Here is a 27,885-nt window from a genome sequence, read left to right as displayed (position 1 = left end):
TAATTTATAATACTTAAAATAATAAATATTAATTTATAATATTTAAAAACATAAATAAATATTTTTATTTATTTTTATTTATAATTAATATTAATTAAATCATTTATATAATATTAAATAAAATTAAAATAAATTATATACTTACCAATACTTACGATGTAATGGTATGCGTTGTAATAGTATCTGCGATGTAATGCCATGCGTTGTAATGCCATGCGTTGTAATGGATCCTGCGTTGTAATAGCTGCGTTGTAACAGCATTACGACGTAAAAGTTGCGTTGTAAGTGATACACACCCAGGAGAACACAACAGAAGGAACTGTTGCTTCGGACGCGCAATGAGTTGGGAATTACTAGAGCTTTTGTAATGAGAATATTTGTTGCACAGCAACCAAAGATGCAATCTGTAACAAATCCATGCAGGGGCGAGAGAGGTGTAAAAGGAACCCCAAGAAAGTGCGTTGGAAACCCAGTGACATCAGATGAGAACAGTGGGGTCCACTCAGCCTGCCAACTACTGACTCACGAGCACTACCAGGCCTCTGGCCTTATCTTTGCTTCATCAACACAACTGCTTGCAGGAAAGAGTTTCCAATGCTTGACTCAAGCTCTGGAATAACTAACCTTTCCATATCAGAGCCCTGCCTACACTGATCTCCTTCAGAAAAGTGCTCAAAACTTGGCTATTTAACAACTAGGCTCCCTCCCTTTCGTATAGGAGTGAACTTAGCGCCAAGACACCCTTGGGTAGACGTGTGCTTCATAAGTTACTGTAATATAACATAACATGCCTTCTCTCCCAAATGGAATGTCATTTTCTACAGCAAGGATGATGTTTATCCATGTTAAGCAAGCAGAAAAGATCAGCTACCTGGCTTCTGAGATAACATACATCCCTGGGGTAAAGCCAGCAGAAGCATCACTTTGGCTGAACAGCATCATTACTCTTAGAAGGTCATGCCCCCTTTGGCTAAACACTCCAGGCCTCATAAGTAACTTCAAGCTCCACAACATTTGCATTACCGAGTCGTGATCTGGGGTTCAGACCATGTCCAAGTAGTACCTATGCAATATGAAATCCCCAGTCTTGGCAGACCTCCTCGTACCGGTGATAGTGTAAAGACTCCTGGACATTCCCCCACCCATCTGCACAACTGTTTACTTCAGAAGAAACCCTACCTGCTAACATTTCACATACCTTCCATTAAATGCCTACTGGCTTATCAATCTCCCAAGCCTCATCTTCACTTACGACGGCAGTCAAATAATATTGTAAAGAAAGGGAGTCCATCTGTCACTATTTGCCTTTGTTTCTACTTCTGGTTTTAGAAAACAGAATGTTTTCTTTAGATTACCTTCACCCACCAGGATTTCCTCTTGGTGGCATTCTTTTTTATTGGATTTCTCCAGTTCTGCTGCAGAACAGGGCGTGCTGCGACCTACAGGTTACGTGGGAGAACTTATGGTGTACTCTCCTAACAGATGAAGAGAATGTAAAGAATGTAGGAGTGGGGGGATGGGGTTTGGAAGATTAACAATATCTATATAGTAGGAAAAATTGTTCTATTCGTACCTCTAGCAGGCACGCTTCAAATATACTATTCATCAGGACCCCGAGTTACTACTCCCTGATTCTACTCCTGTCAACACTCTAGTTGTGAAGCAACTGCATCTTGAAAAAGTATAAAATATACATACAGCACCGTATTGATGTTATATCTGGAAGATATGTAGGATGCATAATCTGGCTTCATGCGTCACAGATGGGCTACCCCTTTGCGATTCTGCAAGGGAGTAGCCTTGGAATAAGTGGGACTAAATGGCATCCTTCTCCCCGTTTCGACTCATGATGCCGGATTCAGGCATCCTAAATATGTTCCAGATATAACACCAATACGGTGCTGTATATAAATCAGGGAGTAGTAACCCTTGGCCCTGATGAATAGCCATGGGGTAGGGCTTGAAACATGTAGACCATTAAAACTCAGGAACATAATTCCATCGAGTATCATTCTTTTCCCCATTTTTTAACCATACCGACTAGAGGTACGAATAACTTTTTCCTACTACACAGGTATCATTCATGTTCCACAAACCCCCCACTCCTATTTTTCTTTACATTCTCCACATCTATTAGAGACAAGACCATAAGCGTTCCCACCAAACCAGTACGTCGAAGCACGCTCCGTTCCGCAGTGGATCGGGAGAAAATCAATGATGAAGAATGCCACCAAGGGTAAACCCTGGTGGTTGAGGGTTATCTAAAGAAAACATTTGGTTCTCTAAAAACAGAAGCTGAAACAAAGTCCAAAAGTGAAGGATGGGTTCCCTTTGTTTACGGTTAAGTTCAATAGGAGGACTAGGTATTTTGTCTTTCTCCTCTACCCCCCCTCCCGACCCCTTGATTTACATATAGTCTAACAATATTGTCAACGTTTGTGATTTTACCATGTAGACAAACAATTCAAACTGTTTTCAAGACAGCCATTACCGTCTTATATGTCTATGTAGACCTGGTCCATAAAGTATTTGATCCTAACCACTCGGGCGGCCATATGCGGAGTTCTACCTTCTCCAGGATAAACAACATCAATGTAAAGTCACTTTTGTGGACAGACACCATTGTACCCCCACCAGGATTCAAATCCTCAATAAACATCTCACACAGTCCAACCCAATATACGTACAGCAGGGGCAGTGCTCAATGGCAGATCTGTGACCCTCTTCCATTGACCACAAAACCCTTGCTATCAACTCCAATGCCAGTGATTTTACTCTAGGGCGGCAGTACTCAAAGTACAGCCAGTGGGGCACTTGCGGCCCACCAGGCCATTACATGCGGCCCGTGGAGCCCAGCAGGCACAGAATCAGCACCATTTCTGCCTGTTGTAATTCCTCAGGCCTCATTTGCCGGGAAAAACATGAAAGGGGCATGCAATGGCAACCAGTGTTTCGCATGCTCATCCGTAGCCCCTCACCTGCCTCTCTGGCATCACTTGCTCACCCTGTCATTGAGTGCATTGGCTGTGCTGCCTGAACGAGTTGCTCGCTTACAGTGTGGCCTTTTTAATCTTTCAATTGGTGCCGGTAAAACAGAGCTGTATGTGCAGTTAAAATTGTGTTTTAAAGGCCCCTGGTTAGGGTTTCAGGCGAGCCCGGATTTTCCTTCCTCATGGTCTCAGAGCTGGCACGTGGTGTTAACAGAATAAATAAAATAAGGATCCAGCAATGTCCTCACGTGGCTCCATGGGCTGCGCCTAGCCTTTCGTTTTATAGCATGACTTCACTTTAGGTACATGGGATGCTGCAGGCTTTCGGTTCACAACAGTGGTGCTACGGAAAGTTTACAGGTGGAATTAGGGGAGATCCAGTTTATACACGAAGTTATATGCCTCTGAAGCAGCCAGCAGGATAATTATGTATAAATCCCAGCTTTTTCACTTTATTAAATTGTGCGCTTCTGAGTGAAACATTTATGTGCCTGTGTTGTGGACATTATTTCTCACATTTACTACAGGCAATTCAGCTTGCTTTGTGCATTGCTTAAAAAACTGTATTCATTTATAGTCATCCAACCCTACCTGCCTGAGTCATGGCACAGATGTAGCATCAGGTATTTTATGCTTCAGAATTGAACAGCAAATAGTTACTGGTTTTGGCATGCATTAGGTAGAGTCAGAGCTGAGAGGACAGGGGCACAAGTCTGTACATAGAGATGAATGGGCAGCGGCCAAATTAAATGGTAGAGGTACCGGGAAGGGGCAGAGAAAAGAAAAACAGAGGTACTGGCAGACTTCGTATGAGTAAAGCATAAAAGCAGAATGAGAAGCACAGTGAGGAGGTATGGAAAGGTTAGGGGTTAACAGAAGAGAGCAAGGGAGTAAGAGCAACGTGAAATATGAGCGCAGAGTAAGGGTATTGCAGATTATGAGGAGTGTGAGGGGGTAGGATCAGAGTAAGGACAGGAAGAGTGGACTGCTTTACACGTAAGGATTATATTGAGTGACATATATGGAAGGTGAGTGCTAAGTCAGGGACATGGTCAAGGAAATAGTGAGGGGTAGGACAATAATGAAAGCAACAGCTATGAGCTAGCAGCAGAGTGAAGGGAAGTAGTAAAGTGAAGGTGTAAAGCAGAACTGCAGGAAGGAGAAAGGGACTGGCTTATCAGTAGAGTAAACCTTCAGTACAGCGAAGGAGTACAGGCACAATGGGTGGGTAGGCGCTGAGTGACGCAGAAGGGCTAAAAGAGAGGGTAGCGTGCAATGAGAGGCTAAGTGTAGGATAAGGTGTTATGGCACAGTGAGAGTGTAGGCGGTTTGATAGGTTATGAGGAGAATGAGAGAAATAATGCTGAATAAAGTAAACAAGTGTAGCACCAAAAAGGTGTGACCAGATAGGGGTAGAGTGTGATGGAGGGAGAGCAGGAGCAGCATTAAAGGTGTGGCGAGAGTGAGAAGTTTAAGATGTTGGGGCCAGAGCAGGTGCAAAATGACAGGCTATTAGCATAGTGAAATAGGAGGGCCAGGAAATGAGTATAAGCAGAGTGAAGAGGGGTGGAATAATGAAGTTGGAGGGCCTGACAGAGGAAGCAAAGAGGTACTGGGAGCAGATTGCGATGATACTAACAGAAAGCGGGTGTAGGGACAGTGTGAGAGGCATTTATGAGATAAGGATAGAACCAAGGGTCGGGGGAGAGGTATAATGAGTGGTGTACATTGAGGGTGAAACAATAGGAGAAGTGTAAACTTGTGACATAGTGCCAGGATAAGGGTCAGGAAAAAAGTGAATTATTAAGGTCAAAGTGGTGGGTAGAGTTGGGGTGAGGGGGTAAAGTAGAGGAATATGGCAAGAATGAAACAGTCATAAGGTAGGGGCTGAGTTACAGCGCAGGTCAGAGTGAATGCATATGTACCCTAGGAGCAGAGTCATTGAGCGTAGGGCTCAGGAGCGGACACTAGGTGCAGAGTCATTGAGTGTATTGCTCAGAAACTGACACTAGGAGCAGTCATTGAGTGTATGGCTCAGGGAGATTAGTAGTAGACGTGCTGCCTGATACATGCATTATTTATGAAATGATATGCACCTACCAGAGAGGATAGTCATTTTGGAGATGACACTACAATTTTTCTGCTGCACAGTTGGGCCAGCTCATTGACTAGGAGAAGGCAGCGTTATAAGGCAGCAGGTCTCTTGCTCATCATGCCGGTCATTGTGCCATTATAAATGTGCATTACAGCCTGAGTACATAAATGCATGTATTGTGTAGGCCGATGCATGCAAATTACACCATGGGACCATTTATGCATGTACTGTCTAGGTCCATTAAGAATATAGCAGCCTGCTGTCACTGATGCGTGTAATGCCTGGGGTTACCTGCATGTGGTGTGTTTCATGTGCAAGGTGAGTGGACAGAGGACAGGAAACTACCTCTGTCAAAGCACTTTGCAAGTATGCTTCTGAGTTTTGCTAGACGGTGCTGTAAACTCTCGATAGGGCCATTAAGGATTGTGCGGAGCGACTTTAAGAGGCATAGGGGTATGAGTGTGACTTCTTAGAGACGACTAAAGGGAGTGTCCAAGTGTCTGCGCAACTGAGTGACTAAGAGCAGGGAACTGTGTGCTTGTCAAAACAAGGCAAAGATGGAAAACTATGGTCAGGAAGGAATAGTTTCTTACCTGTAACTCCAGTTCTGTTGTAGGGGTATCTCTGTTATAGTCATAATCTAGTGAATAGTCTCACCCATATGCGTGGACCCGGAGCAATCAAAAATAATCTCTTAAATCGTCTTCTTTGCAGTCCTGCATAGACACTTAAGAGAAAATTAAAGACAATAATGCAGCCTGTACCTACAAGGCTACACTGTCCAGTACTCCAACTAGAAATGCCAAGGATATTTTACCAACATCACATTTACCATAATGTGTCAAGTTCCATCCATAGAGAAACTTCCCCTTCACAAAAACCTTGGAATGATAGAGAGGAAGGGCTGGACAGACAAGCCTCTATAGGCTGCCATTATGTGTCTGAAAAGGGATACCGTGCCTTTAAGGAATTCTCCAGAGACCCTCGGTATCCCAGCATGCACAGCCAAGTCCTTTTACTTTCAGTTCTTTTTGAAGGTGCATAAAGCAAGGCCTGTAGCATACATTACAGTACCATTTTCTCCACCGGGGAGGAGGGCGGGTGCTTATGACTATAACAGAGATATCCCTACAACAGAACTGGAGTTACAGGTAAGAAACTACCTCTTCTGTAGGAGGGGATTTCTGTGTATAGTCATAATCTAGTGAATAGAATGGGATGCCCATCCCAAAAATCAGCCCTGCGGTGGAGAAAAGACAGACAACACCACTACTGTGCAAACAGATTTCGCAACGAAGCCTGCCCAACCTGAGCATCTGCTCTGGCATCAGAGTCCAGACATTAATGCTTAGCAAAGGTGTGGACCGACTTCCAAGTGGCTGCCCTGCAGATCTCTGCAATGGGAACATTGCGGAGCAAAGCCGTTGTAGCTGCTCTGCCCCTGGTAGAATGAGCCTTAGGCTTACCCCCCTACGGTCTTGTTAGCCTTCTGATAACATAGCTGGATACATGACACAATCCACCTGGAGATGGACTGTTTAGAGGTAGCCAGACCAGTCCTGACCGACCCATAGTTGATAAACAATTGGTCGGACTACGAATATCCTTGGTCTTATCCAGATAGAATTTCAACACCCTTCTGACATCCAGGGAATGGAGAGAACGCTCCGCTGGAGTGGAAGGGTTCTGAAAAAACGTTGGTAAAGTTATAGTCTGATTAACATGAAAATCAGAGATCACTTTAGGAAGGAACTTAGGGTGAGTACGCATAACAACCTTAGCAGCATGAAACACAGTATAAGGTTCCTGGCAACACAATGTCTGAATTTCACTCACCCTGAGGGCCGATGTAATGGCCACGAGGAACGCCGCCTTCCACGACAGGTGCTGCAGTGAAGCCTTGTGAATAGGCAGGAATCTGGAAGAAGGACATCTGCGAAGGACATTTCCTGTATGCAGTCAATGCTGCGAGGTGAACCTTAATGGAAGAGAAATTAAGTCCAGACTGAGCTAAATGCAGAAGGTATTCAAGGATGACATCTTCCTTGCAGGCCGTCGGATCATAGTTCTTAGACGTGCACCAGATGCAGAATCTCTTCCACTTGTAAGCGTAAGAAGTCCTAGTGGAAGGACTCTTAGCCTCCTTCAATAGGTCCATGCAATCCTCTGGAAGATTCAAGTGGCCATATTGCACTATCTCAGGAGCCTTGCCGCCAAACTCAACGATGAGAGGTTGGGGTGCACCATATGCCCCCCCAAACTTTGTGAGAAGGTCCGGCCGACACGGCAGCCGCCGATGAGGTAGGAGCAACCGGTGAAGCAAGTCCGTGAACCACCACTGTCTGGGCCATTCCGGAGCGATGAGGATCATCCGCGCCCTGGACTGAGACAGCTTGATGAGCACCGCCGGAATCAGGGGTATTGGTGGAAAAGCATACAGAAAGCTGTTGGACCAGATGATCCATAACGCGTTCCCCAGAGTCCCCGGCTGGTAATACCTCGAGGCGAAGTCGCGGCATTTTCTGTTTTCGGTGGTAGCGAACAGATCTACGTCTGGACTGCCCCACATGGCGAAGATGTCGTCGAGCACCTCGTCGTTTATCACCCACTCGTGGTTTTCTTGGATCAACCTGCTGAGGGCGTCCGCTTGAACATTCTGCACACCTGGCAGATGAGTCGCCGTTATCGTCAGTCCTCTGGCTAGCAGCCAGATCGCCTGCGCTTCCTGTGACAGTGTGCGCGATCTTGAGCCCCCCTGCTTGTTGAGATAATACATTGTGGTCGTATTGTCCGTCTGCACAAGCAAGGAGTTGGTCTGGAAGGACGGATGAAAGGCCTTCAGTGCCAAGTGAACAGCTCTGAATTCCAGGAAATTGATGTGATACCTGGACTCCGCCGGAGACCACGTTCCCTGGATCTGTAGATGGTCTGAATGCGCTCCCAAGCCCTGGAGAGACGCATCCGTCACGATAGTTTGAGTGGGGATGTCCTTGTGGAAAGGAATCCCTCGGAGGAGATTCTCCGCTGAGCACCACCACCTCAGGGACTGTTGGGCGTGACGAGACAACTGGATCCTGTCGTCCCTGCACCCTTTCCTCTGGTCCCACTGATCCTCCAAGCATTCCTGCAGCGGTCTCATGTGGAGGCGCGCATGCGGAGTGAGGAAGATGCAAGAGGCCATCGACCCCAGTAGAGAAGACAATGTCCTCACTGTTGTAGATGGAGCAGCCATGAGAGCCTGAGCCTTCCGAAGGTTTGATAAGCGTCTCTCCTCCGAAGGAGACACTCTTACTGACAGCGTATTGATGGAGGCTCCCAAGTACTGCAGGCACTGGACAGGAATCGGGGCAGACTTAGACATGTTTATGTGCAATCCCAGCTGGCTCAACAGAATATCCGTCTTGTTGAAGTGCAGTTGCGCTTCCTGGAAGGTGGAAGCTTTGATCAACCAGTCGTCCAGGTACTGGTAGACAAACACCTTGTTCTTTCTCAGGTGCGCTGCCACCACTGCCATGCACTTGGAAAACGTCCTGGGTGCAGACTTCAGGTAGTACGGTGTACTGATAGTGATTGGTGCCGACTTGAAATGGCAGGAACTTCCGGTGTTCCCGTGCAATGGGCACATGAAAGTACGCATCTTGCAGATCTATTGCGCAAAGCCAGTCTCCCCCTTGCAGCTGAGGATAGATGTGGTGCAAAGACAGCATGCAAAACTTTTCCCTGCGAATCCATTTGTTTGCTTGTCGCAAATGCAGAATGGGCCTGAACTCGTTCTGTACCAGGAAGAAACGCAAGTACTTTCCCCTTTGAGACATAGGGACATCTTCTATCGCCCATCTTCTATCGCCCTTTTTCTTAACAGGGTATCGGCCTCCGCCTGGAGCTCGCGCAGTCGGAACTGCGAGCAAACCGGTGGAATTGCTGGAGGCGGGCTGGTGAAACGAAGACTGTATCCATTGCAAACAATATTCAGCACCCACTTGTCCTGAGTAATTTTTTCTCCACTCTGCCAAGTAATGTTGGATGCTTCCCCCCCCCCAACGGAACGGGTAACGGATGAGGGGGAAGTAGCACCTCAGGGCTGAGACCCGGCTGGGCCTTTGGGCGTTGAGGAGGACTGCTGGCCGCCTCTGCCCCTCTGTCGCTTCTGGAAAGGTCGCCTCTGGTACTGCTGCTGCTGATGTTGCTGCTGGCTAGTTTGACGATCTTGCCCTCTGCCCTGGGCACCAAAACGCCTCTGGAAGGGGCCGAAAGACTTCTGCTCCTTCGGCTTCTCTAACCCGACGGGCGTCAGGGTTTCAGCCTCCGCCTTCAGCAGGCCATCTCCTCATCAGCGTGTTTTCCAAACAATGTCGCTCCAGAGAACGGCAAGTTGGCGACCCTCTGCTGGGCCTCTGGTTTCAGTGACGTCAGGCGCAACCAGGCATGACGTCTCAAATTTATCCCGTGGAAGTTGCCATGGGCAGCCAAGAGCGATCCGCCGCCGCACTGATCACTTGATTGGACACCATCATGCCCTCGTTGATGATCTCTTGAAAATCCTCCCTCTTGTCCTAGGGAGATGCTCCAGAAACTGCTGTAGGGAATCCCACAACGATCGGTCGTATCGCCCCAGGAGAGCCGTGGCACTAGCGGCTTTCATAGACGTAGCAGCCGTACCGCAGACCTTACGACCCGCAGAATCCATCTGCTTACTCTCTTTATCAGGGGGTACCGTGGATGATGGAGCAGTAGCGTGTTGTTTCCTGGCGGCCTTAACGATCACCGAATCTGGGAGCGGCTCCGATCTGAGAAACGCCGGATGGGAGTCTGGAGGCCTGTATTTCTTCTGCAGCCTGGAGGGAGCAGATCTTGTTGATGCCAGCGTCAGGAAAAGTTCCATCGCCGGTTCCTCCAGCCCCGGCACTAAGGGCAACAGTGGTCGTGACAGCTACCACTTATGGAGGGTCTCGAAGATCACTGACGTAGAAGGCGTGGGCACCGTCAGGGTAATACCCAGCTTCGCCGCCCCTCGCAATAACACCTCTTGAAACGACACAATGTCGTCCACTGGCGACACACTCGTGTGGGGTGAATCTGACAGAGTGGGCGAATACCCCCGAGCACTGGACGAAGCCGTATGATGGGATCTCGACCGATCTCGTCTGTGACGCCGCCGGGACCTTGTATATGAACAACGGTCACTCCTAGAACGGCGTCTTCGCCTGGATCGTGATCTGGACCTCCGAGGTCGTGGACGATCCACCGGCCCCTGGCCGGGGGTGGACGCTGCGGAGGTAGAGCCGGAGTCTTCGGCTGTGGCGTCCCCTTAGGTGGTGACGGGAAGCGCGGCAGCAAGATGGACCTTGGAGGAGGCCGTGGTGGAGAAGGCGGAGGATGAGGAGGAGGAAGTGGAGGCGGAGGAGTCTTCGGAAGAGGAGGAGGAGGAGGCGGAGGAGGAGGAGCAGGAGGTGGAGGAGGAGGAGGAGTCCTCGGAAGTGGCGGAAGCGGTGGAGGAGTGCGGCCTTGGCCGAGAAGGGGAGTAGATTTGAGAGTACTCCGAGTCGGAAGATCTAACCACTCTCTTCTTCTTTGCCGGCCTTCGCGACAAAGTCCTAGAAGCAGATCCACTAGACGAACGCCGCCGCGATAGGGGGCTCGTGGAAGCAGAGGACAGGCTGACCACCGATCCCGGGGACGCCGTCCTTGCCCTGGATCGCCTCCTGGAGGTTGACTTCTCCTTTCTAGACGTCGACTTCTTCCTCGACGTCGAATGCCTCGACATCGACACATCCCTCGACGGCGATCTCCTTTTCCTCGACGTCGAGTGCCTGCTCCTCGACGTCGAACGCCGAGTAGACCTCGACGGCGAGCAGTGGTGTCGCCTCAACGGTGAGTGCCGGTGCCTGGAACCATCACGACGTCGATGACTCCTCGACGTTGATGTAGTCCTCGACGTCGACCTCGTCCGAGGTCTCGACGTCAGCCCCCTCGACGTCGAACGGCGACGCCGCTTCGACCCAGAGCCCTGGGTCGACGGGTAGCACACGGTGGTCAACCCTCTCGACGTTGACGGAGAAATGAGCCGTTTCCTGGCATTCTCTTGACTGGGGAGTCCCCCAGAGGCCTCAGCACGGGCAGAGGACTCAGATCCAACCCTCCCATGCCCAGACCCACCTTGATCCTGAAGTTTCCTCAGCTCCAGGCCTTGGAGCCGGATCTTCTCCCTCTCTCTCCTGGTCCTCTTGGAAAAGGACTGACAGATTTCACAATCTTCAGGAACATGGGATGAAGGGAGACAGAGGATACACACTCTGTGGCAGTCCGATTTGGCCTTCTTCCTGGCACACTCAGGGCATCTGTCGAACAATGCAGGCATTTTCGACAGAAAAGGTGGCAAAGACTGGCAAAAAACCCCAGCAAATGGAAGGAGTAGGTAGACGTCGAGTGAAACACTCTAAACACTTGAAAAGTGTCAAAAAATTAGAATTAAACCCAAAAAGGGAGATCTCAATGCTCCAGGGTCCTGCTAGCAGGAGCCGGAAAAAAGAACTGAAAGTAAAAGGACTTGGCTGTGCATGCTGGGATACCGAGGGTCTCTGGAGAATTCCTTAAAGGCAAGGTATCCCTTTTCAGACACATAATGGCAGCCTATGGAGGCTTGTCTGTCCATCCCTTCCTCTCTATCATTCCAAGGTTTTTGTGAAGGGGAAGTTTCTCTATGGATGGAACTTGACACATTATGGTAAATGTGATGTTGGTAAAATATCCTTGGCATTTCTAGTTGGAGTACTGGACAGTGTAGCCTTGTAGGTACAGGCTGCATTATTGTCTTTAATTTTCTCTTAAGTGTCTATGCAGGACTGCAAAGAAGACGACTTAAGAGATTATTTTTGATTGCTCCGGGTCCACGCATATGGGTGAGACTATTCACTAGATTATGACTATAACAGAGATACCCCTACTACAGAACTGGAGTTACAGGTAAGAAACTATTCCTTCCTGACCATAGTTTTCCATCTTTGCCTTGTTTTGACAAGCACACAGTTCCCTGCTCTTAGTCACTCAGTTGCGCAGACACTTGGACACTCCCTTTAGTCGTCTCTAAGAAGTCACACTCATACCCCTATACCTCTTAAAGTCGCTCTGCACAATCCTTAATGGCCCTATCGAGAGTTTACAGCACCGTCTAGCAAAACTCAGAAGCGTACATGCAAAGTGCTTTGACAGAGGTAGTTTCCTGTCCTCTGTCCACTCACCTTGCACATGAAACACACCACATGCAGGTAACCCCAGGCAATACATGCATCAGTGACAGCAGGCTGCCATATTCTTAATGGACCTAGACAGTACATGCATAAATGGTCCCATGGTGTAATTTGCATGCATCGGCCTACACAATACATGCATTTATGTACTCAGGCTGTAATGCACATTTATAATGGCACAATGACCGGCATGATGAGCAAGAGACCTGCTGCCTTATAACGCTGCCTTCTCCTAGTCAATGAGCTGGCCCAACAGTGCAGCAGAAATATTGTAGTGTCATCTCCAAAATGACTATCCTCTCTGGTAGGTGCATATCATTTCATAAATAATGCATGTATCAGGCAGCACGTCTACTACTAATCTCCCTGAGCCATACACTCAATGACTGCTCCTAGTGTCAGTTTCTGAGCAAAACACTCAATGACTCTGCACCTAGTGTCCGCTCCTGAGCCCTACGCTCAATGACTCTGCTCCTAGGGTACATATGCATTCACTCTGACCTGCGCTGTAACTCAGCCCCTACCTTATGACTGTTTCATTTTTGCCATATTCCTCTACTTTACCCCCTCACCCCAACTCTACCCACCACTTTGACCTTAATAATTCACTTTTTTCCTGACCCGTATCCTGGCACTATGTCACAAGTTTACACTTCTCCTATTGTTTCACCCTCAATGTACTGTGATGTTGGTAAAATATCCTTGGCATTTCTAGTTGAAGTACTGGACAGTGTAGCCTTGTAGGTACAGGCTGCATTATTGTCTTTAATTTTCTCTTAAGTGTCGATGCAGGACTGCAAAGAAGACGACTTAAGAGATTATTTTTGATTGCTCCAGGGTCCACGCACATGGGCGGGACTATTCACTAGATTATGACTATACACAGAGATCCCCTACTACAGAACACACAGATCCCAGTAAAAATAAAAATATTGACAGTATTTATTTGGGGTACATACATACATACATACATCACATTTCGAAATACAGCATTGTCTAGTAATGTTTTGAAAAAGGGGTGACTTTTTTTTACACCAGTAGCCCCGCCCTCACTGACCCCTTGCCTCCCAGGACCCCGCCCCAATTGCACAGGCCCATCTGTGCGACCCTCGGCCACAAGCCAGCCTGCAATTTTGCCCCCACCACCCCCGAGAAAAAGTTTGTGAGTACCCATGCTCTAAGGCCTCCTTCAGCCTTAGACAACACCACCTCTACTCGGTCAAGTAGTGAGTGGGAGTTTTTATTGATGCCTTCACTCACTCTTCAGTACCCTCTCCTAAACACTCACTCTGGGCTCTGCAGTGCCTTATTTCACTCCAGACATAATCACTGCCAAACACACCCACAAAAAAGCAGAACACTCCTTGCACCCTGCCTCAAAGAGTGCCAATGCACTTCAGTGAAGAATCACACAAAAATGTATTCTAAAACAATTCTAAAACTGGATACATAGCACAGCCAATCCTATCGAGGAAGTATTCAAATAGAGATGAACTATGTTCTCCTTTTGCTTGTGATAACTTCATTACTCTCTTGCACGTGCTCTTTTCCAACTTAACAGACACCTTCAAAGATGAAATGTATTTAATATTAAGGAGCTGGCTTATTGATTTTATAGCGAATCTAATATTAAGGAGCTGGCTTATTGATTTTATAGCGAATCTAAGCATGTCTGAGGGGTTTGCTCTTTTGGTGAGAAAGGCTGAAAGATTATTCAGTGAACTCATTCCACTGGGTGAGGGCCGCAGTGAAACACCTATGAATTGAGCTAGCATCCACATTGACGGAGATCCAAGAGAGAAACTTTAAGAGCTCATTAAGAATGGTTTAAGAAACTATGGCTAACTGGTATAATTGGATGCTAAGACACATTGCTGCTTCAATGATTACACAACATAAAATATTGTATTTCAAACAGGACAACATAAACTGCATGTTAGATATATGCATGTATGAATAGGTTTGGAAGTGGAAGAACGTTCGGCTAAGGGGTTCTGATGGCACGTTAAGCATTAAACTGGCAGGCCTGGGAATCTCAGATATAATGAGATACTAACAAGCTCCACATTTATGCTATCTAATTGAGTAGGTAAGAAGTGAGGTGGACAAAGCTTGATATATGATCGAGCACACATTTACAGGATATCTTCTTTGGTAGATGCCATGAATTACCAGGAAAGACTGTGATGGCAATCAGTACTTTTTGCTGAAATTAGGGGTTGCTTCCAGTATAGGTAGAGTTTCTGGTTTTCAGTTAAAACCTAGTATAACCGATAAAAACATAGCCGAAGGAAAGATCTGTTTTTAAGTAAAATAAAAATGGAAAACACTGAATTTTACAGTATATGTACTGCTTTGGAGCTCTCTGGTGTTAAACTGTACATATGGAGCCTCTACCTAGAAGCACTTTTCTGCAACGGATAATTCTGCTGTAACCCACTTGGAGTGTGTTAAGCCAATTAATATGTCATTGTGGACACCTGCAAGAACCTCGGGGCCTACTTCCAACTCCTTTTTAGGGAGCATGGCTCACAACACATGTGTTCAGCTCCCTATTCACAGCATCTTGTTTCCTTGTGGCTAGCAAGTCTGCAGCTGAACTCTCTCTGCAGTGTCTCAGTCCAGGGCAACAATCACCTCTATGATTTCATCCTCCTTCCTTGAGAGTTGGACAAACTTTTGCTTTCTAAAAGCTCAGGTATCAGGACTATGGAAACAAAGATCACTGTGCATACAGATGCCTCCATGATCGGTGTCGTTCCATAAAACACCACAGCCACCATTATCTTATTTGGTTCACATCATGAGGGTCTAAAATGCACACTTACAGTAGCTGCATTCTTCATTAGAAGCACTGCAAAAACACCATCCCAGGGATTTTGTACTGAGCACCAACAAATACACACTGATAAAAACAGATTTTTATAATTTTGAAAAACAATGCAACACACTGAAAAAATCCCAAATAGAAACTCAAAAGCCTAAGTATAGTGATTATGTGTCAGTTTTACTTCGCTTAAATTTACATTTGGAGTCATTACACTGCAGGTTTTACAATCAGAATGCATTTACATCTGCAGTCTTTGCAGGTATTACTTTTAACCGCTTTTATTTAATTTATAAATAATATTGTATATATAACTTACCCCTAAACACAACCCATTACTGAGAAATAAAAAACCCTACTACCCCTATACACTACCAGTCCCTGGTCCATATAAAAACCTTACTACCCCTATATATGACCCATCCTGGAGCTCACTAATAAGTTTGAAAGCTGTGAGTGCAAGCAGGAAGGCCTCTTTCCAAGATAAGAATTGAAGGTTACATGTGTGTAGGGGCTCAAAGGGAGGGCCCACACGTCATGCGAGGACCAGGTTTAGGTACACATGAAAGCACCCAAAGGAGTTGTGTGTTGAGCAAAGAGGCCACATATATTTTCAGGGCAGTATGGGATGTCATCAAGTTTAAATTGGGGGGATTTCTTCAAGTGCACGGTTACAATTCTGGATATAAAACATGAAACTGCTTCTTTCAGGGCATTTTTTCTGATTTCATGGGCATTTCAGGGTCAAAAGAGATTTGCTATTCATTTGGAACCATCTACTGTGAATAGTTTTTGACTAAGGTGGATGAGTTTTTTCTAGGCCTAGGCTTCGGGAAGCAGCGCACCAAATACTAAGAGGGTGCATTCTTCAGAGAATCACCAGTTGAAAAAACTTTTCAGAGCCAAAGAGACTCTGTGGAGACTTTCCAAGATAAGGATCCACCACAAATATGAAACATTGCTGGGCAGGTGTAGCTGGTAGATAGCATCCTTCCAAGTTCGTTGGATAATGGCTTGCCTTCAGAGATGAAAGTCCAAGGAGTTTCCCAGGAATTCTGTGGGCTACCAATGTAGGAGTTCCAAGAAGATCGAGTAATTGAGACAGGTTTGAAATGAAGAAACTGCAGTGTGGTTGAATAATTCACACATACCAACAGCTTTCTACATAACTCTTCATACAACAGGTTTTTGCAATGTTCTAACTGCTATAAACTACAAGTATTACAATGATCCAGACTAAGTAGCAAACTTCTTAGCAGTAAAAATCAGTAGGATTTCATTAGAGGCATAAGCTAGACACATACAATTTCTCGTTCAAGATGTTGTCTGAGGTTTCCCACTACAGCTAGTACTGCATGGCATCAGCACACGGATGGATGTAGCTAATGCCTGTGGGTACCATGTACCCCAGCAATCCCATGTACTTGGTATTTAAATGAAGGTATAAAATGAATCTTGTCTAGCTCTATAAGGAGTAGTTTATGTCCTGTAACTCCAGTTCTGTAGTAGGGGTATCTCTGTTACAGTCATAATCTAGTGAATAGTCCCGCCCATGTGCGAGGACCCCGGCAATCAAAAATAATCTCTTAAGTTGTCAGAAAATTGCAGAACTGCAAAGACACTTAAGAGAAAATTTAAAGACAAATAATGCAGCCTATATCCACAGGCTACACTGTCCAGTACTTCAACTAGAAAATTCCACCAAAAATCCACAAACAGCAAAGCCTGTCCAGATTTCCCTTGCCTTCACTGCAAAACCCCTCAGAAATGATAGAGAGGAAGGCATGGACAGACAAGCCCCATAGGCTGCCATTATGTGGCTTAAATAGGATACTGTGCCTTTAAGAGAACCTTCCAGAACTTTCTCCCAGTATCCCAGAATGCATAGCAGGTCCAACTTACTTTCAGTTCTTTTTGAAGGCATAACACGCCAGACCTGTCGCATTCCTTAAAGGAACATTTCTCTCCACCGGGGAGGCAGGAGGGCGCTTATGACTATAACAGAGATACCCCTACTACAGAACTGGAGTTACAGGACAGAAACTACTCCTTCTGTAGTAGGGGATCTCAGTGTATAGTCATAATCTAGTGAATAGAATGGCAAGCCCATCCCCACACCAAAGCGGCGGTGGAGAAAAGAGAATTAACACCACTATTGTGCGAACAGATTTCGCAGCGAAGCCTGTCCAACCTGAGCGTCTGCCCTGGCATCAGTGTCCAGGCAGTAATGCTTAGCAAAGTTATGAACCGACTTCCAAGTGGCCGCCTTGCAGATTTCTGCAATCGGAACATTACGGAGCAAGGCTGTCGTGGCAGCTTTGCCCCTGGTGGAATGAGCCTTAGGCTTACCTCCTAAGGTCTTATTAGCTTTTTGGTAACATAGCTGAATGCAGGACACAATCCACCTAGAGATAGACTGCTTAGAGGTCGCAAGACCCGTCCTGACTGATCCATAATTGATAAACAATTGGTCAGACCTACAAATATCTTTGGTCTTATCCAGATAAAATTTCAATACCCTCCTAACATCCAGGGAATGTAACGACCTTTCCGCTGGAGACGAAGGGTTCTGAAAAAACGTAGGCAAAGTTATGGTCTGGTTAACATGAAAATCAGAAATAACCTTGGGAAGAAATTTAGGGTGAGTACGCATAACAACCTTAGCAGCATGAAATACAGTATAAGGTTCTTGGCAACACAACGCCTGAATTTCACTCACCCTGCGGGCCGATGTAATGGCCACGAGGAACGCCGCCTACCAGGACAGGTGCTGCAACGAAGCCTTATGAATAGGTTCAAAAGGTTCCTTCACCAATCTGGACAGCACCACATTCAATTCCCATGAAGGCGAAGGAAGCCTGACAGGAGGGAACACAAGCCTTATGAATAGGTTCAAAAGGTTCCTTCACCAATCTGGACAGCACCACATTCAATTCCCATGAAGGCGAAGGAAGCCTGACAGGAGGGAACACTTTCTTCAAGCCTTCCAAAAAGTCTTTGATCACAGGGATCTGGAAGAAGGAAGTCTGTGAAGGGCATTTCCTGTAGGCAGTCAAAGCAGCAAGATGAACCTTAATCGAATGAACATTAAGGCCAGACGGCGCCAACTGAAGAAGATAAGGAAGGATGACATCTTCCTTACATGTCGTCGGGTCATAGTTCTTGGACTTGCACCAGATACAAAACCTCTTCCACTTGTACGCATAAGAAGTCCTAGTGGAAGGTCTCTTAGACTCCTTCAGTATGTCCATACAATCTGCAGGAAAATTCAAATGGCCATATTGCACTATTTCAGGAGCCATGCTGCCAAACTCAAAGACGAGAGGTTGGGGTGCAACATCAGCCCCCCGAACTTCGTGAGAAGGTCCGGCCTGCATGGCAGCCGCGTGTGAGGAAGAAGAGACCGGTGAAGCAGGTCCGTGAACCACCACTGTCTGGGCCATTCCGGGGCAATCAATATCATCCGCGCCCTGGACTGAGACAGCTTGATGAGAACCGTTGGAATCAGGGGAATGGGTGGAAAAGCGTACAGAAAGCTGTTCGACCAGTTGATCCATAACGCATTCCCCAGCGTCCCCGGCTGGTAGTACCTGGAGGCGAAGTCTCGGCATTTGCTGTTTTCGGCGGTGGAGAACAGATCTACGTCTGGAGTCCCCCACCTTGCGAAGACTTCTCCTAGCACTTCGTCGTTTATGACCCATTCGTGGTTTTCCTGAATCAGTCTGCTCAGGGCGTCTGCCTGAACATTCTGCACACCTGGCAGATCGGTAGCCGTTATCGTCAGTCCTCGAGCCAGAAGCCAGTGCCAGATCGCCTGCGCCTCCTGCGACAGGGTGCGCGATCTCGAGCCCCCCTGCTTGTTGAGGTAATACATCGTGGTCGTATTGTCCGTCTGTACAAGCAGAGAGTCGGTCTGGAAGGACGGGTGAAAGGCCTTCAGTGCCAAGTGAACAGCTCTGAGTTCCAGGAAATTTATATGGTAAGTGGACTCCATCGGGGACCACGTCCCTTGAATCTGTAGGTCTCCGGAGTGCGCTCCCCATCCCTGGAGAGAAGCATCCGTCACGATAGTCTGTGTGGGAATGTCCTTGTGGAAGGGAACCCCTCTGAGGAGATTCTCCGCCGAACACCACCACTTCAGAGACTGAATGGCATGCAGAGACAGTCGTATCTTGTCGTCCCAAGATCCTCTCCTCTGATCCCACTGATCCTCCAAGCACTCCTGCAGTGGTCTCATGTGCAGCCGCGCATGCGGCGTCAGGAAGATGCAAGAGGCCATCGATCCCAGTAGAGAAGACACCATCCTCACTGTCGTGGACGGAGAGGCCATAAGAGCCTGAGCCTTCCGAAGCAGTGATAACCGTCGCTCTTCCGAAGGAGACACGCTTGCCGACAGCGTATCGATGGAGGCCCCCAAGTACTGAATGCACTGGACCGGAGTCGGGACAGACTTGGACATGTTGATGTGCAACCCCAGCTTGTTCATTAAAACGCACGTCTTCTGGAAGTGTGCTTGCGCTTCTGTGAAGGAGGAGGCCTTGATCAACCAGTCGTCCAGGTACGGGTAGACAAACACCTTGTTCTTCCTTAGGTGTGCGGCTACCACTGCCATGCACTTTGAGAATGTCCGCGGCGCAGACTTCAGTCCGAATGGCAGTACTGTGTATTGATAGTGATTGGAGCCGACTTGGAACCGCAGGAACTTCCTGTGTTTGTGTGCAATGGGCACATGGAAGTACGCATCCTGAAGGTCTATGGCACACAGCCAGTCTCCCCGGTGCAGCTGAGGATAAATCTGATGCAACGACAGCATGCAAAACTTTTCTCTGCGAATCCATTTGTTTGCTTGCTGCAAATCCAGAATGGGCCTGAACTCATTCTTGTCCTTTTTCCGAACCAGAAAGAACCTGGAGTACAGACCTCTTCCCCTTTGAGACAGAGGTACGCCTTCTATCGCCCTTTTCCTTAACAGCATATCGGCCTCCGCCTGGATCTCTCGCAGTTGATACTGTGAGCCGACCGGAGGAATCGATGAATGAGGGCTGATGAACAGAAGACTGTATCCATTGCAAACAATATTCAGCACCCACTTGTCCTGAGTAATTTTTCTCCACTCTGCCAGAAAAGATTGAATGCTTCCCCCCACCAGAGCGGGTAACAGTTGTCGGGGAAGTAAGTGCTCAGGGCCTAGACCCGGCCTGGCCCTTAGTCGCTGGTGCCGACTGATGGCCGCCTCTGCCCCTCTGGCGTTTCTGGAAAGGTCTTCTGAACTGCTGCTGTTGTTGTTGCTGCTGTTGTCCAGAAGACTGGCCACGCCCTCTGCCTTGACCACCGAACCGGCGTTGGAACGGACGGTACGTCTTCTTGGTCTCCTTGGGTTTCTCCAAACCCACCACTGTGAGCGTTTCAGCTTCCGCCTTCATGCGGGCCATTTCATCATCAGCGTGCTTCCCGAACAGGGTTTCGCCAGAGAATGGCAGATTGGCAACCCTCTGTTGAGCGTCCGGTTTCAGAGACGTAAGGCGGAGCCATGCATGTCGTCGCTGGTTTATTCCGTGGCAGAAACCATGCGCCGCCAGAAGAGAAGAGTCGGCTGCAGCGCTGATGACTTGATTCGCCACCAACATTCCTTCGTTAATCACCTCCTGGAAGTCTTCCCTCTTGTCCCGCGGAAGGAGCTCCACGAATTGTTGAAGGGATTCCCAGAGGGCTCTGTCATACCGACCCAGCCAGGCAGTGGCACTAGCCGCCTTCATTGAGGTCGCCGAGGTCCCACAAACTCTCCTCCCAGATGAATCCAACCACCTAGATTCCTTATCTGGCGGAACTGTGGAGGAAGGCGTGGTGGCATGCTGTTTGCGCGCCGCCGTCACAATCACCGAGTCTGGAGGGGGCTCCAGCCTTAGAAAGGCCGGGTCCGAGTCCGGAGCCCGGTACTTCTTCTGCAGTCTGGAAGGTGCCGCCTTAGTCACCGCTGGAGTGAGGAAAAGATCCAGGGCCGGTTCTTCCAGGCCGAGACAAATGCTTCTGATGGAGCGTCTCGAAGATGACCGAAGTCTTTGGAGTGGGCACCGTCAAAGTAATGCCCAATTTCGCCGCACCCCGTAACAGCACGTCCTGGAAGGACACCAGATCGTCGACCGGTGACACCCTCGTGTCCGGCGAATCTGACAAGGTCGGGGAGTAGTCCCTGGTCCCAGACGACCGGGTCCGTGAACGAGACCTGTGTCTCCTGTGGCGCCGCCTAGATCGAGTGGAAGACCTGTGACGTGAACGTTCCCTTCTCCTGGAGTGGGAGCGTTACCTCCCAGCACGTGGGCGCTCCACCGGTTTCCGTGGAGGCGTCTTCCGTGGCCTATCCTGGGACTTCGGGGTAGGCGTACCCTTAGGAGGTGTCGGAAGCAGAGGCAGCGACACCGACCTCGGTGGCCTATGAGGAGGGACCGGCGGCGGAGGCTGCCCCGCAGGAGACGGCGGAGGCAGGGAGGGGAGCGGTGGCTTAGATGGAGGAGCCTCCTTCGGGAGAGGAGGAGGGGTCATAGGCCTTGGCGGTGTATATACCACCGAGTACACCGTGCCCGATGACTTCTTCGAGGGAGGGGCTTGTGATCCAGCCCCTCCAGAGCGTGAGCGACGCCTCCGACGTCCTTCACCAGATCCAGCGTGACTTTTGGCGCCAGAATCCCTCCTGCGCCTCTTAGAGGAGGTGGAGATCCTCGGTGACACTGATCTCTTCCTGCTCGACGTCGAGCGTCATTTTTCAAGCGTGGAACGGCGATCCCTCGACTCTGGCGTCGAACGTCGTCTCCTCGACGTCGAGTGTTTCTTCCTCGACGACGACCGTCGCCCCTTCGACGACGAGCGGTCAGACCTCGACGGCGAGCGTCGACTCTTTCTCCTCGATGACCGTTTCCTCACGGTCCTCGACGCCGAGGATCCCCTCGACGTCGAACTGGTCGACGGCGACCGGCGGTGTCGCTTCGATGGCGAGCGCTGGTGTCTTCGTCGACGGCGATGCCTCGACTTCGACGACAACGCCGTCGGCGGTGACTTCGACGGCGGCCTAGCCAGGCCTCTCGACGTCGATCTTCCACGCTGTCTCGACCCGGAGTCCCGGGGAGAAGGGGGACACACCGTCGTCATCCCTCTCGACGTCGTCGTCGATGCTATCGACGTCGACGGACACCGGGACCTTTTGCTGGTCTTCCTGCCTCTGGGGAGCCCCCCAGAGGCCTCAGCAGGGGCAGAGGGAGCCTTCCCAGCCTGCCCAGACCCACCTGCAGCCTGCAGTCGCCTCTCTTCCAGGCCTTGGAGCCTAATCTTCTGCCTTTCCCTCAGGGTCCTTGTAGAAAAGGCCTGACAGATGTCACAATCTTCAGGGACATGTTCATCAGAAAGGCAAAGAATGCAGACGTCGTGTGGATCAGTCTTGGCCTTCTTCCTTCCACATGCTGGGCACTTGTCGAATAAAGGAGGCATTTTAGATCCCTAAAAGCCTGAACAAACACACAGAAGTGAAAAGGAAACACCAAGAATCAAATGAGAACACTTTTAAATCCAAAAAGTGCAAAAAAATCCAATAAACCCTTGAAAAAGGGAGAGCTCAATGCACAGGGTCCTGTAAGCAGGAGCCGGAAAAAAGAACTGAAAGTAAGTTGGACCTGCTATGCATTCTGGGATACTGGGAGAAAGTTCTGGAAGGTTCTCTTAAAGGCACAGTATCCTATTTAAGCCACATAATGGCAGCCTATGGGGCTTGTCTGTCCATGCCTTCCTCTCTATCATTTCTGAGGGGTTTTGCAGTGAAGGCAAGGGAAATCTGGACAGGCTTTGCTGTTTGTGGATTTTTGGTGGAATTTTCTAGTTGAAGTACTGGACAGTGTAGCCTGTGGATATAGGCTGCATTATTTGTCTTTAAATTTTCTCTTAAGTGTCTTTGCAGTTCTGCAATTTTCTGACAACTTAAGAGATTATTTTTGATTGCCGGGGTCCTCGCACATGGGCGGGACTATTCACTAGATTATGACTATACACAGAGATCCCCTACTACAGAAGCCATACTTTACTGAACAACTACCACCAAGTTGGGTAGAAACTCAAACATTCCCAGTGCTTTCGGGGTAAGAGTGGAGTCAGGTGGCCTTTTATGAGTGCTTTGAGGACCCTCAAACTGCACAGGCTTTCAAGCTTCCTTATCAGTCTTGGGGGTTGATGGACCTGTGCACATCATTGAGATCCGTACTAAAAAGAGGAGCAAAACCTTTTCTCAATATCAAATGCTTTGATGAGCACTTACTTTGTTGACCGACTCCCACTGCATGTCCTGAAAGCCGACACTTGTCATATCTCTGTACTCGTGGAGAGACCACAAGAATAATATGCCAGGTGAATTCATAGGGTAATGCATAACCTAACATCGATAGTTGTAAAATCTTACATATCTATCTGGGCTATAGGATAAGTCAAATAGCAATATCCCATACTGCATAACATCCTAACGCTCATCTAGCTTCCGGTACTTAATCCTAGAAAGTATCACACTTTGTCCTTCACACCAAACTACTAGAGATGCAAATGTTCATTCCCAAGTTGCCCAGCCAAAGAGTGAAGCAAGAGACACTGAGGGGAGAAGGGTTAGTCAACCTTCCTTTTCCTGATGACACAAAAGTAGTCCCCGGGGGACTGGTGACCTTATTCTGACCTTCAGAGGGCCAATAGAAGAAATGAGGCAAGCAAGAATTGCACAGAGTGACCTCAAAGAACTAAGATAAGAACATCCAATATATCTCAGGGGTTAAAGCTTTTCAAGGGAAGAATATCATTTAAGAAGCCTGACATATGAAAAAGCCTGAGGTTTAATACTCCGCTCACCTCTTTGGATGTAAGCCGAGAACTCAGGGGGAAAGAGGGGTTGGATATTTTGAATTTGCTAGTCTCTTCTGAAAGACGGTGCAGCAATTGCCGTGTATCCTAACACTTACAAGCCAAACTATTATTTTCTTTTCTCCAGTGAAAGAACAGGAACATCAGAAGGTAACCAGAATTCTCACTGGATCTCATTTTCTTATTTAGGAAAAGCCACGGGGCATTGCACAGGCTGCAGCAGTCAACCCATAATTTTCCTTATGCAAATAGGATAAATCATCACTCGAAATAATTAAGCAATATTTTTTTACGAGGCAATATGACTGCTTCAAAGCTTTTTCAAAAAGCATAACGTGAAAACAGAAAAAAAGAGGAACTGCATGTGAGAAAGTGGAGCCTGAAATCTAAAGAAGAAAATCTCTTCTGGCCAAAATAATGAGGATTCTAAGACAACAGATGAAGAAATGTCAAAAGCAAAAGAAAAAACATCTTCAAAACCTCATCAGGTCGTGAAGGCCAGCAGATTGGTGGCCGAAAAAGAAAACTAATATAGGAGCAGTTGTGAGTGGGGGTCATTGTAAAAACTTCTAGGACTGAGAACACGCGTCAGATTCATACGCCTCGAACATACAAATATTCAATTCACATAACTGAGATACTTAACACATTTGATACATCGCTTCCCTAGAAGAAACCAGCAACTGTTGTAATCTCACCCTCTACTTAAACCGTACAGCACACAACCCCTGACACACCATTGAGATCAGAAAAGGCAGGGAGCTACTGAGTACGAGCCTCTGATCCAGACTGGAATCAAAAATCTCTCAACATGCAGCAAATATTTCCACTCGCCAGTCACCCACTTATAAATTACCTTCCACCATACCAACAGCCGAGGACTGAATTAAACCAGGCCTACGTCTTATCAACACAATACTCTACAAGCCAATTTATAAAAGCACAAAAAAACTACCCCATTGAATGTTTAGCAAGATACAGTGGAATGACTGAAAGCTGAGGTGCGCGCACTGTAGGAACCCAGACCAGGCGGCTCTCTCCAATGATATGGAAACAAGTGTAACGCAATCCTGCACTGGGCACCAGTAGACCTTCTGATTGTGTGTGCCATGGTTAATGTGGGAACACAGAGTTCCCGCTCATCTTCTGTCGCTATCATTTCTAGCTCTGTGTGATCTGCAGAGAGCTCACACTCATTCCCTATGTGGCTGGCCTGTATTACTGTAAGTTCAACAGGGACCAACCTACCTCTTGCTCTCAGTGTCTGTATGACGTGTTGCTCTAAGGTCTCCCAGTACTTAATTTGTAAAAAAAAAAAATGTTTAAATGCCAGGGCCCTTGTCAGCAGGTCACTGCAGCTTGCATTACCCTCTGCTCCCACTAAGGCTGTCCATGACAGTACTAGCTATCTCACTCCAACTAGTATGGCAATTCAGATTTTACATATACATTAAAATGACTAATACTGTCATAAGACCCGGCGTGGACCATAAAATGCTGCTGCCGAGCACCGGAAAACACCAGTTCAAATTAAGCACTGAGCTCTCCACAACAGAAGTTCAACTCTCCACCCCCCTGCGGTCTTGTGAACGTAGATACAGTATAGGTTTAGTCTATACGTACCAGGTAGACGTCACAGAGCTCGTACAGCCAGAAGTTGTAGATGGCAGTGGTGATCGTGGGGAAATCGTAGCTCTCGAAGCTGGACTGGCACAACTCCACAGCATGGCATAAACGGCTCAACACCCATCGGTCTATCAGGCTTTCCTGCCCGCTGGGCTGCAATGGTGTAAAGAGACAGAAGAGATGACAAAAAGAGCAAGAGAGGAGATGTTAAAACAGCCAACGACAGCAGCAGATTACATTCTATACAAATCGGTTAACCACAACCAAACGCTCTTGTAACAATACTTCTATTTGAGAATTGCAACCGATTCGCAAACATCGGGCTCTGAAAGTAAATCTAAGAGTCCTCCAGAATGGAGCATTTGACATGTGACCTCAACATCCCAGGCAGTGAAATAACCTAGAGCTTCACATTCATCCCAAGTAGCCTCCCTGACATAGCTAGATGTTCCATGAACAAGACATACTTTATATTTATATATGTACAATAGAAAGACTGATAACGCACATCCAATGCTGGATATATTCCAGTTTTAAAAAACAGAAGGCAACTTGTAGCTTCCAAATTCAAAGAAAAACAAAAATAATAGATGTCCATTTCTTAAAACCTAAATAACTGAAAGCCCATTGAATGGAAGAAAAATCATTAACAGAAATACAGTTTGGTTGAAAATAATAGAACACAAATTGCAATAACAGATAAAACATTGTTTAAAAAAAAAAATAAAAGAACTGTGGACCTCTAGATGAATCAAAGTTAGGGAAGAGGCTTAATATCAAACCTGAAAAAATTAGGTGAGGAGATAAAGGTAGAGGGAAGAGTGGAATAGAAAGGGTTAAGAAAAGGAATGATAGCAAGGAAGGGGAGCCCCACACAAAAAGTGGACAAAATGAGGAGCAGGTGGGGATAAAAAATCATTTGAACAAGCAATGGCAAAAGCAGGAGTACTGACTTGGGCAATGCTTTTTGCCAGTGTTCTGCAGCATCATGACTCATGATTAAGGATTTGGCAGCTGTTTAGTTTCTTTGTATGTAATAACCAATCTAAGTTGCAGATGCCCGTCTTGGACACTCAAATACTGCTAATCACAAAAAAAAACGAAAGTGTGCTGAAGCATATTTTTTTTTTTTCAAGAGAAAGGAGCGACCCAACAGTAAATTGCAGATCTGTCATGAACTACGAAAACATGCAACAGGTAGGGTGGGGACATGGGTTGCGTAGCAGTGAACACCGAAGAGGGGAGAGGGAGAGGGACAACAAAGAAACTTAAGAGGGATGCAAGTCTTAAAAAAAAAACTCTGAAAAAGCTGGATGGGGAGTGGTGGGTAAGCAACGGACAAGCTGGGCTGGAGAACAATACTAAAAGTGAAGAGGGGCGGGAATTTGTGGTGAGGGGAAGCAGCACATGACGGGGAGAGCAAGAAGACACATGCACTCCCATAGAGTCCTGAAATAACATGAAAAAGTAATTCCTTGGTTGTACATAGCAGGATTCAAGTCATCCAATCAAAAGGATGGTAAAAGAGCTATGCTCCACGGGAGGAAGAAAAGCCAGACTAAGCAAGACACACCAACCAAGGGTAAGAAAGGGCTGATTCGAAGACCACTCATTGTAAGTTATGGTATTGCCCACAATAGATCTCACAACAGATGTTCGACAACCAAAACCTAAAAGTTCTCTGCAGGCAAGACGACAAATAAGTGTGATGGTCTTCTCTGGCAAAAGACAGGGTGCGATACAAGAAAGTGGCGGGTGGGAGATACCCAACTTGGAAACGGGGGAGGGGGAAGCACTAAGAATAGAAAAGGTGGGTATCTCCCTGGAACAGTAATTCTAATGCAAAACGGAGAAACAACACCTGGTTAAAGAGGTTAGAAAAGATCTAAGCAAACCTTGTAGAAAAAACAACAAGTAGGAACCATATTAAAGATTAATGGCATTTACACTTTTTAAAAAATAATGTTTTTAGCAATATTGTGAAAAAGACTTCCTATGAATTGGTTTCTACAAATCGTAAATATTATTCATCTTGAAATGTTCTATTAAGCAGTTTAGAAGAAATGGTTTCTCGGGATTGATATTATACGAATCCTTTTTTCCAGAAATCACATTCAACCTAGATAACCATCTACCCTATCCTGTAGCTTCTGTCGCCCCAAACTATAAAGGAATTCCCCCATAACTTCTATGAAAAGCAGATTTCCTCACACGTGC

At 47.2% G+C, this 27,885-nt stretch overlaps 1 protein-coding gene across 6 annotated transcripts in view; it reads right to left on the bottom strand.

The window, feature by feature from the left end:
* The window catches only part of VARS1 (valyl-tRNA synthetase 1), a 205,901-nt gene that overhangs the window by 31,008 nt on the left and 147,008 nt on the right, over positions 1-27,885 (bottom strand). For all 6 annotated transcript variants that reach the window (XM_078646021.1, XM_078646024.1, XM_078646022.1 and 3 more), the window contains exon 26: positions 25,666-25,821. In XM_078646021.1, coding sequence (XP_078502147.1) covers positions 25,666-25,821 — 156 coding nt within the window. The remainder of the gene's footprint in view (positions 1-25,665; positions 25,822-27,885) is intronic.

The sequence above is a fragment of the Lissotriton helveticus genome, chromosome 5_1, assembly GCF_964261635.1.
Source record: "Lissotriton helveticus chromosome 5_1, aLisHel1.1, whole genome shotgun sequence".
Taxonomy (NCBI): Eukaryota; Metazoa; Chordata; class Amphibia; order Caudata; family Salamandridae; genus Lissotriton; species Lissotriton helveticus.
This window is presented reverse-complemented; position numbering and strand designations above follow the sequence as displayed.